We start from the raw sequence: 14,769 nt of genomic DNA on the forward strand, positions 1-14,769 counted from the left end.
GATTTGAGCTTATACATCACGCGAAAAGTGATTAATTTAATTAATACATTGAAATGATTATTTACAATGAAGGGAAATTGTTACTGTTTATAGTTATTGTTAAAATTTTTGAAACATTGAAATTTTTGAAATGTGTACCAAAATATAACAAAATCGAAGTATGGCGAGAGTTTGAAGGAAATGAAAAATTATATATTGGCAGTCAAAGTGTCATCGTTGAATTTGGAGACACAATCAACATTTTGTCGTACAAATTCAACAGCTCAACAAAATTAAATCCATTTGTGAGAATTTGATCCCTTTTTATACCGTTGATCAAGCATATAAGAAACACATTAAAAAAGAATCAACAAACGGAGAACCACATTCCAGTTCCAGTTCCAGTCTAGTATCGTTTAAGACGTTTAATTACAACCTAACACCAGTCCAGACAAACCAAACAAATACAGAATTCCGGAGCACATTTTGAGGCGTACACTTTAAATGTACACACACTGTATGACTATAAAACCGTAATTTATTCGTGCAGAGAGTTCAATTGAGGGTGAAGAGTTGAATTGAGTTGAAGGTGACGTTAGCACAAGAGAAGATAACATGAAGTTTTCATTGCTCCTTGTGCTGTTGGGACTGTTCGCTGTGATCGCCATCGCTCAAGCCCTTCCTGAAACTGGAGAAGAAGCTGCTGTAGGAAGGCCACCACCCTTTTTTCCGGCAATAGACTCTTAGCGTTAGTATTGCCAAAATAAAAGGATAGCAAAAACTATCTACCTTGTGTATGATCAAATAATTAATGACTCTAGAACTAGATTTAAGTGAAAGAAAAAGAACATGAACGAAAAGTGCATCTTTGAATCATCCGAATTGATGGACCACAATCTGCAGCGGATTGAGTTTATTTCTCCAGGTCCATGGTTCACCATCCTCCTATCAATCTAAAAGCCATATAGCATATAAAGCATAGAATTCAAGGAATAACATATTACTTAACTCACGTAAATTTTGGTTATCGACGAGTGCACTTCTCCACGTGTCAACAAATTCTACAACTCAAACAAACTTTAAACAACTAAACAAAATTAGATCCATATATGAAAATTTGATAACTTATTACACTGTTGTGTCAACAAACGGAGAACAACATTCCAGTTTACACAGTCTGGTACCATTTAAGACTTTTTTTTACGATGCCGACTACATAAAAACAAAATTACCAAACACACGTTTCGGAGGACGGCTATACGACTATAAAACCTCGTTTTTTTCTCTCAGACAGAATAATCGAGTTCAAGTTGAACTTAGTTCAAGACTAGCGAATATGAAATTTTCGTTAATATTTGTCCTGTTGGGACTCTTCGTGGTGATCACCACCACCCAAGCTCGTCCACAAACTGATAATGGAACTGGAGCAGCAAGTGGAAGAAGGAACGACTTATTAATAAAGCCTTTTATAGTTGGGCCACCCATTCTAAGGACAATGTCACCAATTCTTGAGGCGGTACTATTTAAAAAATAAATTGAAAAACAAAAATAAAACCATTGGTTTATTATTTTCTTGGTACTAAATGAATAAGAGAAAATTGTAAATTTTGATAGAATTTTCATTGAGAAATAAATGATACACCAGAAAAGAAAGAAATTACAGTGATAATCCATGCTCCAATATTTCTAAAGACAGTCTTTATAACATTAACTTGGAACAATGAGATACTTAATGTAAATCAACCTTTTAAACCTGCTTTCAACAAGAATAAAAATCAATCCTTAGTCTCTATATGCGGAACACATTTTTCAGCTCACGTAAATTTTGCTTAACTTGCGTGACGCACGGAATGCATTCTTATTGTTCCGATATAAAATCAAGCAAATAAGAAAAGTCTTCTTTCCAGATTAAAAGAAATAAATAAGAAACGTCTTGCAAAAATGTCAGCAAACGAATAATACTTCAGGCTACACTGTCTATGTTTAAGGTACATGTTTATGGCGTCTTTTTAGTTCAATTACAAGCTAACAACAATCTAAGCTGAACAATCATGCAAACTGCAAGACGTTGGTCCGATTGACTATAAAAACCCTGTTCATCCAATCGCACAGCATTATTGAGATCGACTGGAACTTAGCACAACAGTGGGAAACATGAAGTTTTCATTGCTCCTGGTCCTGCTCGGACTCTTGGCCGTGATCGCCACCAACCAGGCTCGTGCACAAACTGCAGAAGGAAGTGGAACAGGAAACGGAAGAGCAAACTCCTTACTCATCAAGCCTATCAAAATTTGGCCACCAATCATTATAAAACCATTTCCCATTATACTGACAGAATCGAAAACTTAGATAACAACGCAAAAGTAATCACCTTGGGTATGTTTGTCGTTCCGACCAATAAATCTATTAAAGCTGAATTAGTGGAGTAGTTTGCAATTGAAGCTTTTTATTTAGATGGATTGATTGTAGACAAATAAACATTTTCCTCTTATGGCTTCTTTTCCTTTCCGTTTGTGGCGTCTTTTTATTTCAATTGCAACCTAACACCAATCCAAGCTGAACAATCATGCAAACTGCAAGACGTTGGTCCGATTGACTATAAAAACCCTCTTCATCCAATCGCACGGAATTATTGAGATCGATTGGAACTTAGCACAACAGTCGGACACATGAAGTTTTCATTGCTTCATAATGAAGATCTACCCCCTACCCCTGTTAATACTCCGGCACCAATCATTCTAAGGCCCTCTACCGGGACTATCGAAACCATAGATAACAACGCAAAAGTAATCACCTTGTGTATGTTTGTCATTCCGACGTTCTGATTGTGGTATTAGCACAGTGTTTCTTTAGATGGATTGATGTACTATTATATTATCGGATAAACAACTATCCCACAACAATGCGATGAAGAAAAGTTACTTTAGGTGAAGAAATGAAACCATGTTGTTCGCTTCTATTTAAAAGTTTAAATCCAACCATTCGATCGAACAAAATTCAATGACGAGATGAATCTTACAATGAAAATTGTGGAAAAATGAAATCCAAATAAATAATTAAAGGATGTTCAAAGTCGATTACATTACAGAAGTCCACAAATCGTAATAGCGGTAAAATGGAAACGATTGATTATGTATTGAATAAACGGTAAAAGTATTGATGCTCTCACATTCACTATTCTATTTATTTTTGCACCAATACATTAAGAACGGCGAGGGCGACTTGTCCAACTTTGTTCCAGTCAATTTTCCTCTCCTTCATGGTAGCGACTAAGTCAGCAAACTCTGCGTGAAAAGCTGCCTCGCCCTCAGCATCGGTGTCAGCAGTTGCTGAGGCATCTTCCGGTTGGGGAGCTGCGTGGGCGATGGCGACGGCAGCCAGAAGGCCCAGCAGGACGAGAGCTAGTGCGACTTTCATGTTGTATGGTGGTTTTGATCCAGGAGAAACTTGAACTCGAATGCTATTTTAGAGCAGACCTGTTCTTATATAGCACTGATCATTACGAGATGCAGCTCGTTATTTCTTTACTTAGCTTGTAAACGAGACATTGATTGTTTAACTGGATTAAGTGTCCTTGAAATGATGAACGCTCATTTTGGGCGTTTCTTCCGGGAACCAACGTTGGATCGTTGATATGTTCGTAATGTTATTTGATGAATTGTACACGTGCTATTTACAGTATTCGTCTCAGGTAAAGTAATTTAAAATGAATGGTGTAAAAATGACCTTGACATATGAAAATATGTTTTTAGATGATCGAAAAGCAGTTGATTCAGATTATGTGTTGTATCTTCCCTTTTCGTTCTTATAAAACAAAAAAAATAAAATGAAAAAAACTTAAAACAGTCATCAAATATCAGATCATGTTCGTATGATTTAATATTACACAAATGATGTTTAACTTAGTGTACAAAGATATTTGTCTGCCAAATGATCATCAGCAAACGCAGTTTTTTGTAACTAAATTAGCAGACCCGGCGTTTATTGGTCCAATGCGAACGCTGTTATGTTTGCCGTACTTAGCTTTGCAATCATATCGAAACGCGGCTAGATACAAATCAGCTTCTTCTTCGGGTACAGTCGCTGAGCGGACATTTAAATCAGCATCTTGTCGAAAATTATCTACTTGTTTATTTCTATTTTACGCTCGTCGATTTCGCGCTGCCAACCGAGCCATTTCACGGGCAATTGTATGTTCTTCTTCACTCATTGTATTCGCAGTGTTTCGCATCCTTCTTGCACTACTGTTTTGTTGGAAAAGGTTCGACCGTCTTGGTAGCGGCATTCTTAAGGGGGTGTAAGGTGTTTTTTTATTCACTGTTTGTTATTACGATACTACGATGCGATCGCGGATTGTTTCAATAGTTATATTTGACAGTTATAAAAATTACAGCTATGTAACAATCCAAAGTTTCGCAGGAATGAGTGAAGGCTACAATCGCGAGAGAGACTGTCAAATCGCCAAACTAATCGCAAGAGAGAGACTCGCGAAAACATACGAAAGAGAGAGACTCGCTGAAAACTCGCTCAACCTTTGCTCGTAGTGACGCTCTCTGTCTTGCCTTTCTCGAGAATGGAAAAACCATAGCCCCCCATCCCCTTTCACGCGTTCGTGTGGGTCTATTTTTACTTGGCAGGAAGAGACGGTGCATTAGCGAGAAGGAGAAGCCAACAGTTGTTTGCTGTTGCGCGCTCTGTCTGTCTCGTCTCTGAGTGAAGAAAAACCATTGTGCACATTCATTGTGACGCGGCCGGAGTATGAAAAGTATCCTATGACATTCTTTGGGTTTTAAGCTATCTCCCCACCAATTTTCAGCCAAATCGGTTCAGCCGTTCTTCAGTTATAAGAGAAACGACATCTTCACGACTTTCTGTTATATATATAGAGATAAAAATTATTGAACAAAACTGCACTTCTTTTTTCATAAAGAACGGGCTATGCTGATTTTATTAAATAAAACGTCTATTGTATTGCAAAAGCAAATAGCAAACCGAAGCAGACTATTTGAAGATCTTTCCGATAACGTACCGCTACACAGGCCACCATGCAGCTACAGCTAGAATAAATTCTGTTATAACATAAATGCCCCGAAAGTTTAATATGTTATCATTTTCTTTTCATTTAATGTTCTCAATCGAATCAACATGACCAACAACATGAAGCACATGGTTATGTTTGATACTATTTGTTATTTAAACACGCCGAAACATTTTTTATTATTATTGCAATGTTTTTATTCGGGCTTTTAAAACACACTTCAATCCACCATTTCATTTAACCAATACATTAAGAACTGCAATTGCGACTTGTCCAACTTTGTTCCAGTCAATTTTCCTCTCCTTCATGGTAGCGACTAAGTTAGCAATCTCTGCGTGAAAAGCTGCTTCGCCCTCAGCATCGGTGTCAGCAGTTGCTGAGGCATCTTCCGGTTGGGGAGCTGCGTGGGCGATGGCGACGGCAGCCAGAAGGCCCAGCAGGACGAGAGCTAGTGCGACTTTCATGTTGTATGGTGGTTTTGATCCAGGAGAAACTTGAACTCGAATACTGTACCTTCGAAGACAAATTCTTTTATAGTACCGATCATCCATCGCATGATCAGAACATATGTTAAACAATGAATGCATCGTTGGTTCAGTTTGTTTGCACGGTAAATACGGAACAAAGAATTCATAGGTTCTTGTCAAATGTCCTTGAGATTTAAATGTGTTTTTGCTTCTGGGTAGTTGAAACAAGACATCTTGTTTTAATAGCTTCTTGGTATTTCTTTCAGGAAGATTAAAACGAATCAAAATGCCAATCTTCCAATTGTGAAAAAAGTGGAGCTATCCTGAATTTAATCCTTGATTTTTGATTAGAATTTTTCTACTTTCTCATCGACTTGTTTTGGTAGTGTCAAATTCTAAAATTCAGTATGAAAGCACAGTTTTTTTTATCAAAAACCATAAAAGTGAATGTACAAAGGACTCTAAGTCTCTAAGCCTCAATTAGTTCAACAATATGTTTCAGTACATCTGAGCGGTTACACTTCATTAAAGTCAACAATTACAGTCCAAGGTGTTGCGTACGCTTGAGAGATGTAATGTATTCCTTCCAAATATTCAAAAACAAAAATGACTTATAATATAATAACTATGAGTTTTACTTAATGAACGGATATATGACTTTATTGGCTATTCGTACGACATCAACATTGATATAATTTTAATTTGCCAACCCTATCTTGCCTTTTCCATGCACCATGAACATGACTCCCAAGCCTCTGCCATTTATGACTTTGTATGCAAAGTTAACATTGGGCAAATTATCATAAGTCTTAAAACAAAAGGAAAACATTACGCACGAAGTGTGAAAGCATAATTTCTTTTGTCCAAGGCGACTAATTGAATATTTGATACTTTCAAAAAATGATCTATTTCCAATTCTTCGGCAAAGGTTTTCATTCCATGATTGGCATGAAGTTCCATTTTTATGTTAACGCATAATCTCAATATATTTCGAATAGTATTTCACAAAGTGTAGCGTAGTGTAGTGTTTTTTTTTTCTTTTGTATTATACTTTGATGCTTTGATATTTGTACTTTGATCTGTAATCGTCTAACATTCGGTTCTTTAGTGAATATGAGTGTGACTTTCATGTTGGTTTGTGTAAGAAAGAACTTGAACTTGAATAGCATGTTTGCTCAGCTACAACTTCAACAACTGTTTGAGTTGTTTATTTAGCATGTTCAGCACATGAGACACTGATTGTTTGTGTGTGAACTGGACTGTCTTGGAAATGATGACGAACTGGAAGGAGTTCCGGGAACCAAAGGGAGATTGTGAACAATGTTTCCATTGCTGTTTGTGAATGTAAATAGTCATAAAAACAACGATGCGTCTATGCCATTTTTGATGACTTAACTGCATTGGTTAACCGTGAGAAGTGTTGTTAGTCAATAGAGTAAAGATGTACCTAACTTGTTCAGAGACCTATTCGGATATATTTCACATGATTTCACTACTTGTAATTCGAAATCGTTTAAGCCATAACCATTTTATTCATATCTTCAAATTGCCTTCAAATCCATTATTTAACCAGCACATTAAGAACGGCAAGGGCGACTTGTCCAACTTTGTTCCAGTCAATTTTCCTCTCCTTCATGGTAGCGACTAAGCCAGCAATCTCTGCGTGAAAAGCTGCCTCGCCCTCAGCATCGGTGTCAGCAGTTGCTGCGGCATCTTCCGGTTGAGGAGCTGCGTGGGCGATGGCGACGGCAGCCAGAAGGCCCAGCAGGACGAGAGCTAGTGCGACTTTCATGTTGATTCAGACTGTTTCACTGTGCGTTTGATTCAGAAGAGAACTTGAACTCGAATGCTATTGTTGAGTAGACCTGTTCTTATATAGTACTGATCGTATTTCATTGTCAAATACAGTTTTCAAAACACAGCTTTTTTGTTTATTCAGCTTGGGCAAGGGACTGTGATTTGCGTCATCTGGGTGGAGTGTCCTTGGAATGTTTTTTTTCCCTAATATCAAATTTAGATGGCTGTGGCATTTAATTCCGGAAACCATTAGGCAGAGCATACGTATTTTCGCGTAAAGTGACATTCTTTTGTTAATTCATCAAATTTTTCTGACTTGCTGCAATTTAGTTAGCCGAAGGAAGGTTTGTGAAGCCAAATATGGCGACCATTTTAGTCGAGAGAAAAATGGATCGTTTGGTATCCGTTGCGATACAAGTAAAACAAAGAAAATCGCGCAGTGCGTGAGACGCCACGTTTACCGAGTTCGTTGCTAGCACAAAGGAGCATAAAATCAACTTGAAGCCGCACTTACAGTTCTTAATGTACAGGTTAAATACAATGGTGAATCAAGTAGTTGTACTAAGTTGTACTAAGCGTACAACAAAAAGGTGACAATCGTTTCCATTGAACATAAAAGGCAAGTAATGGATTTTCTTTTAACTGATTCGGCACTGGTTACCTTAATTGACTTTCGGCTTAGCAATTGAAAATATAAAACATCTGCAATGAAATTATTAAACTTTATTATAGTATAGTAGTATCAATCCTTGGTTTATGAAAGAGAAAAGAAGAATATTGTTCTGATCGGGTTTGCATTACAGTTACAGAACACGGCACAACCAACAGGGCCACAGGGCCTAATGGATAACACGTGTCTTGTTGAGCTCAATTCCCAAACACACGGCTTGGTCCAAATAAACAAACGCAAACCAAATGAATTAATGCGCCGGAAGTGGGTACCGTTACTTGGAACAGCTTTGTTGGAGTTCATTGACAGATAGCCGCTAAGACAGATATTAGGTATTAGGTCAAACATGAAATCGAACATCTGAATAGCAAATCATATGATAATACTTCAAATAGTGATATGACAATTACACCAAATTAAACCAAACGAGGAAACAAAAGTGATTCCATCTTCACGCCATTTGCAATTGTTCCCTTTTTTGGTACGATCCACTGGACACTGAGACAAGCATGGCGTGGGGGCCTAGTTTGGGCATTTTTGTTGGGGTATTCCTATCGATGCCGTTATCAGTTCTACAAGACAATTTCCCGTTGGCGAAAAGGTATATAAAAGGAACATGTGCGGCCTAACTATGACCATTGTTAGTGAAACTTCGCCCCACTTCGCAGTGAACCTTGTCCGTTAGTGTGCAGATTGCAGAGCTGCAGTGCAGAGTATTCGGTGTCTGTAGTTCAAAGCAACGCAGTGGGTCATAATATGTGGTCGGCCGTGGCGATAGCGGTTCTATCAACGGTATGAAGTTTGATATCAAACTGTGTAACGCTGCATCTGATAAATTGACGCGACATCATGAAAGTGGGAAAGGCGGCAAGAAAGTTGCTCTGAAATGCGGGTGTCGATTTTTTTCAAAGACCTCGAACCGTATTCCCGAGGGCACTACAGATCTAGTGATAATGTTTTGGTCTAGACTTATTGATAACGGGAACTCCATTGCTGTGTAGAGTAACACTGAAATTGTATTCATGGTGATCTCAACCAAATTCTCTGCCCTTTGTTTCCTAGTGCCTTCTGGGTTCGACGAGTGGAAGCCACGTGTTGTCGGTTACAAAGTTTCAAACCTCGACCTGCACCGATCGTCAGGCGCCGGGACTTATTTGCGCCACCTGCAGCACGGTTGCGGTATGCGTGCAGGTGGGCAACGTTTGGGAAACGTTCTGGGTGGAGGCGTGCAACGCTGACGAAGGACTGTACTGCAACGAGTTCGAGGGGGGCTGTTCGGCCAGCGTCGGATCCTGCAATCCGCTTGGGCAGGAGGGCAACTTCGAGTGCAATACGCCGGGCGTCTTTCCGGATCCGTTCAACTGTCGCCTGTACCACATGTGCTTCCAAAATGGCAACAATCCGGTGGCCATCAACATGGACTGCGGTGGGGCTGCCTTCTCGCCCGCCACCGGTGACTGCTCGCTCCCGCTGAACGATCCGATCTGCATGTCGCCACAGTTTAACTGCAGCACCGTAGGGCAGATGGCCGCTTGGCCCGGAAACAGCAACATCTACTACATCTGCGCAGCGGAAACCGTCAACGGCAACCGCGTGATGCGGCCCCGCCTGTACCGATGTCCGGCCAATGAAGTTTTCCAAGAGGGCCGATGTGTCCAGCGCGATTGGTCGAACCTCCCGCCCGGTTCCATTGTACCGTACGATTGCGTGCGGCCAGGACTATTTCCGGATCCTACAAACTGTCGCTACTACTACGCCTGCAACGCCGAGCTCGTTGCGGAACGGCTCCAGTGCCCGGACGGGGCTTTCTTCAACCCCGCCATTCTAGCGTGCGTTTTGGGCTCCTGTTAAAACAGAGAAGCTCAATAAATTGGCAATAGATAGGAGAAAGAACGGCGCATTTATAAAAAAATACAAACAAACTACCTTAGAAAATAGCCTTGGAAACGTAATTCAACTGATTCAGTGTGTAGAACATTTCCAACATTCGCCAATTTATCGGCCACGGCTGGACGACTGGTTTTTTCTACTTTATGTTCCAATCAAGTTTCTGGTGAAGTGTGAGTAATTTCCTTTCAGCTTTCTGGCCTTTCTGGCCTTTCTACAGGGTGGCAACGTAAAAATGATACACTCATTCGAGTGCCCATCGTTTTAATTTTTACAGCTGTACTCCGATCTTTGTTTTCTATTTGAAGAAGTACTATGTTTACAGTTTATTCATACATGATAAAGTGTCAGTGCTTGTGTTTCGTTCCAGAAAATGAAGAAGAAAAACAGTAAATTGTAATGGATTCTTATAGAGAACAAATCAAGATCTTGCATCTTCAAAACCTCAGAAACAATCAGATGAAGAGGAACCTGTCAAACCTGAACTTGACCAGATTATTCGTGTACAGGACCATCAAACGTTTCAAGCAAACTGGTACAGTTGTCCCCAAAAAGAAACCAGGGGAAAAACGGGCTGTACGGACTTCAGCGGTAATCAAAGCGGTGAAGGAGCGTATTCGTCAAAATCCGCCCAACTCGAGAAGAAAATGGCACGTGATATGAAAATGAGTCACACCTCCATGCGAAAAGTATCTTGGATATAGTCCTTTTAAGAAGCAGAGGATTCATGGATCTCTTTAAAATATTGCCGACAGGGTTGCCAGATCTCGGATGCTTCTGAAGACGCACGCTACTCACAACATATTTTTTCGGATCAAAAATTGTTCACTTTGGAGGCAACTTTGAACAAGCAAAATGATCGTGTCTATGGTGGAAGTCTTCGTGATATACCCGCCAATAAAAGAGAGGTAGAGGTAGGATAAAATTGGGGTCTACAAGCACCAAAATCCATCAGCTGTGATGGTTTGGGGAACAATATCAGCAAAAGGAAAACTGTCACTGTTATTCATCGATTGGGTTGTGAAAACCAACAGGCAGTACCACTTGCAAAACGTTATCAGAAGCCATTTGCTTTCTTGTGCCTAGGAACTTTTTGGGGATGAAGATTTTTGCTTTCAACAGGATTCAGCACTTACGCTTAAAGCATTGGTTGTTGAGAAATGGTGCAAACAAAATTTACCATGTTTCACCAGTCCCTCTGAATGGCCCTAGGAAAGTTAAACAACGTAAAGCATATGAGTTTGGACACTTTTAAGAATCATGTAGTCCAAATCTGGGATGAAATGCCAAACGAAATCGTGTGTGCGGCGTGTGAAGCTTTCGAAAAGCGCCTTCGGGCCGTAATCAAACTCGAAGGAGAAAGATTTGAATTGAACTAAATACATTAAAAATTCACTACTGTAACATGTTATTAAAGCAGCAAGGAAAGAGAAATAAAACATATTCTGAATTTTATGACATAATTTAAAATGATGATTTTTGAGTTTTGATTTTCAACGTATATTGCTCCCCCGTTCTCCGCTGCGCACCATCTGACAGTTTCTACAATGAGGTTAGGTTTCGTTATGTTCTCGGTAGATGGCGCTTCGCGCGAAACAAATCGGGAAGGTTCGGTCAAAGTGAGAGTGAGATGGTGAGTGAGAAAGTGAGAATGAGATGGAGAGCGATTTTCGAATTCGACGGAGAATTCGAAATCAAATCAAATTGCCGCATACGCCGCCAAAAATAATCTATTCATTCAACCAATTCATCTAAATCAAACAATCCAATAACAACAAAAATAGATTAAAAACTAAATAAAAATTCCGGTGAATAACCAACCGCCGAAAGCGCGAACCAAATTCAAAAAGTTTCCCATCTGTCAACAAATGACGTTCGCGCAAGCCAGAGCAAAAGTTGACATTTCAAAACAACGCCGTGAAACAAAACATCTCTCAGTCCGAAGCTAGCTTTCAAACCAATCTGAAATAAATCTAGCTAAAACCACAAATTCAGGTGGTCCTTCGAAACGTTCGAACGCAAAGCTTCGGCGGCTATTGGAGTCGCTTTAGTGAGTAATTCAAATTGAACCCTTTAGCTGGTGTGAAGGCAACGTCGATTCTCGCGTGTTTCGCTCGCCTTTCTTTCGTCGCCAATTCCAATTCGTCCCGTCGACCAGTGCGGTTCGGCTCCGGTAGTGTAGTTAAAGAAACGAATAAATTTCAATGAAATCGTGCTAGTTTCGGCCCGAAACGTGTTCCAAACTGCCCTCGCCGGTCCTGGGCACCACTAGCGATAGTAGTAGGCAGTGCAACGGTAATTATTCACTACGAAATCAACGTTTTAATCGAACCAAAAGGTGCTGTACGAAGCAAATTGAGGCACCCGCCGTGAGAGTGTATGTGTGTGTTCGATTGGTCGCAAAGTTTGAACCTGTTTTCCGAAGGGGTTGTTTGTGGTACGAATCGGAGTACCAAAAAGGAGAGAGGAGCGAAAAAACAGAACGGCAAAACGTGATACGAAAAACTGGAGTACGCAATGGGATGACGGAGAGAGAAAAAACAGTGGCGGTGTGAAAAGGAGAAAGCATCAAGGAATGCGAAGGGTCGCAGAGAGAAGTGGTTGCACTTGTCGGTGCATCGGTCGGTCGGTATCCTTTTTTTGTGCTCGGAGGTTGCTGCGTTAATCTGGCGTGGCGTGTTTTGTGGCTCGTGAAATTCAAGTGACCGGAAATCGTGGCGGTTTTAGAAGATTCTCTTGTGGAGCTTTCAAATTTCCGTGATATCCGTCGGCCAAAGGCCCCTCTCTGGAACCACACACGACGACGCCGTGAAGTGAGAATTCGTTCGTCCGCTGCCGATGACTTGCTTCGCGAAGGGTGCGAAGCACGGGAGCGAAAACTAACTGCTAAGGGAATATGTTGGGCCGAGCAGCAAAAAAATCGTCGAGGGGTGAAACTAAAAAAATAACGCGACCCCGTCACGCCGCCGCGGAGCATACGTACGGTAGACAAGTTCACACACGTACCCCAACCCGCCGGGCCGCTGCAAACGGGCGACCCTGGAAGGAAAACTGGACGGGACGGTCATTGACAGTTTACCGCTAGATTTAGATTGCTGCGCTATTAACGGGCGCTGGCGCTGGCCCTGGCGTGCTGTGAGGCGCACCAGCGGGGATGGAAGCACGCACGCAAGGCCCCGTTGGCGCGCGCGCACACACGCGCACACGTTCTTGCGGGAGATTTTGCTTACGCAGGCACATTTTCCTTTCGCAGCGTGATGGTGGCCGGGCGAAAGATGCTGCGCCGCACGATAACCTGTTTGAGATAAGCTCTTTCTTCCGCGCGCGCCACCGTGGTCCGCGCAAGAATGTAGGCCGGTTGATTGAGAGACAGGAAACGCGTATGATAATGACCAGCCGGCCCTTTGCTGCGTTCTTCACGTTCATCAATGACTTACGGAGGCTACCTTGCTTTGCAGCCAACTGGCCAGGTTGAGACGCGTTAGATTGATACTTCAAATCGGATTGATATCTGGTATCGAACAAAACCTCTTCACTAACCGGTCCACTTTACCAGAGAAGTTGTTTCCGTCCGTCTCCCCTTTTGGATGAATTGTAATTATTTATGCTATTAAAAGCAAGCGCTTAACTTATGAGGCTTGCAGGTGAGAAGATACAGACGAGTTCTGGACGGCAAAAAACATGAATACCCAAGAGAAAAGCGATGAAAAGTCTAACAGCGAGGAACGCTTCTTTTTTGTGTACACCCTTTTGTTTGAATGGTGATTTTGTAATATTGCAAAGCCCATTTATCCAACAAATTATTTCTTTTTTCATCTACATTCGTTCGTTTTCTGCAGCCATTTGGAGCATAAATATGATTCCGTATGTTTTGGAAGAAGCCTTATCGTCTTGCTATAAGCAAGATTGTTTCAGAAGAAGCAGTTGTGAATTTTGCCCAATACAATTCTTTTTACGGCTTCGAAAATAGTTAATAGTCTCTAGAGTCGAATTTATCGAAGATGAGCGAGTATCGTTTGAATTCGTTTTTTTCTGCATTCTGTCCTTAATGCTATTCTAACAGTTAAATTATTGTAAATCCTTTTAAACATGGAGTACGCCGAACGATTCAATGGGCTTTGTTGTAGTCTCTACTACAATTGCCGATTTTTTAAATTAAAAACTTTTCGGCAATCTCTTTCAATATAGGTAAAATTAATGTTTTTCTGATATCATATGTGATTTTACTGTTTCAAGTTAAAAGTATTTCCTTTATCTACCTTTATTCTAGTATTTGACCATCAGACACAACTTGGCAGATTTTTTTTCAATGAAAGTGGTGATGCTTGCTAAATTTACATTGGGCACGATAATGGTTGTGCCACTTTTACTAATGATGCTACTATCGGTTGGCAAAATCTCAGCGCAGTGCGGTGATCAATTGAAATACTAAATCCCTTGCCGGTACTTTACTGAATTCCCCAACCAATCACCCAACAAACCTTCCTTTACACGAAGCGCTATTCGCAAAAGGAAAGTGATGCTCGCTATTAAGGTAGAAAATAATGGCTGGTAGAGAGTAACATTGTGTTGTAGGTTTTTAATTACTTTCCACCAATTCCCCGAGTGCACTGTGTACATCGCTATGCTCACTCTGAAGCCTCAATCCATCGGCGGGCGCCATGATTCGCATGTGCGAAGGTTCGACGCCGTCGTGAAGGTTTTACGTGAAGCCGTTAGAGGCCGCAAAAACAAGACCCCACGAACACACATCACTCCCCCCAATTCTACGGCAAGTAATGTGAGGAAATGTTGCCCCGTTTCGCCCGCCCTCCGAACCACCTCAACCAACCGAAGACAAAGTCCTTCCAAATCCTTCCGTGACCGGCTTGTGTTTGTTTGTTACTCCGTACGCGACGCCGGTTCCGTCGACGGGGGAAGGACTCACCACC

The 14,769-nt window shown here is 41.0% G+C and overlaps 1 protein-coding gene across 1 annotated transcript; it reads left to right on the top strand.

Annotated features, from left to right (window-relative positions):
- The first annotated feature begins 8,582 nt into the window (after positions 1 to 8,582).
- Positions 8,583 to 9,802, top strand: LOC131215512 (uncharacterized). The gene is made up of 2 exons (XM_058209903.1): positions 8,583 to 8,591; positions 9,014 to 9,802. The coding sequence occupies exons 1-2, from the start codon at positions 8,583 to 8,585 to the stop codon at positions 9,800 to 9,802; spliced, it is 798 nt and encodes a 265-aa protein (XP_058065886.1).
- The last annotated feature ends 4,967 nt before the right edge of the window (positions 9,803 to 14,769 follow it).

The sequence above is a fragment of the Anopheles bellator genome, chromosome 1 (genome assembly GCF_943735745.2).
Source record: "Anopheles bellator chromosome 1, idAnoBellAS_SP24_06.2, whole genome shotgun sequence".
Classification (NCBI taxonomy): domain Eukaryota; kingdom Metazoa; phylum Arthropoda; class Insecta; order Diptera; family Culicidae; genus Anopheles; species Anopheles bellator.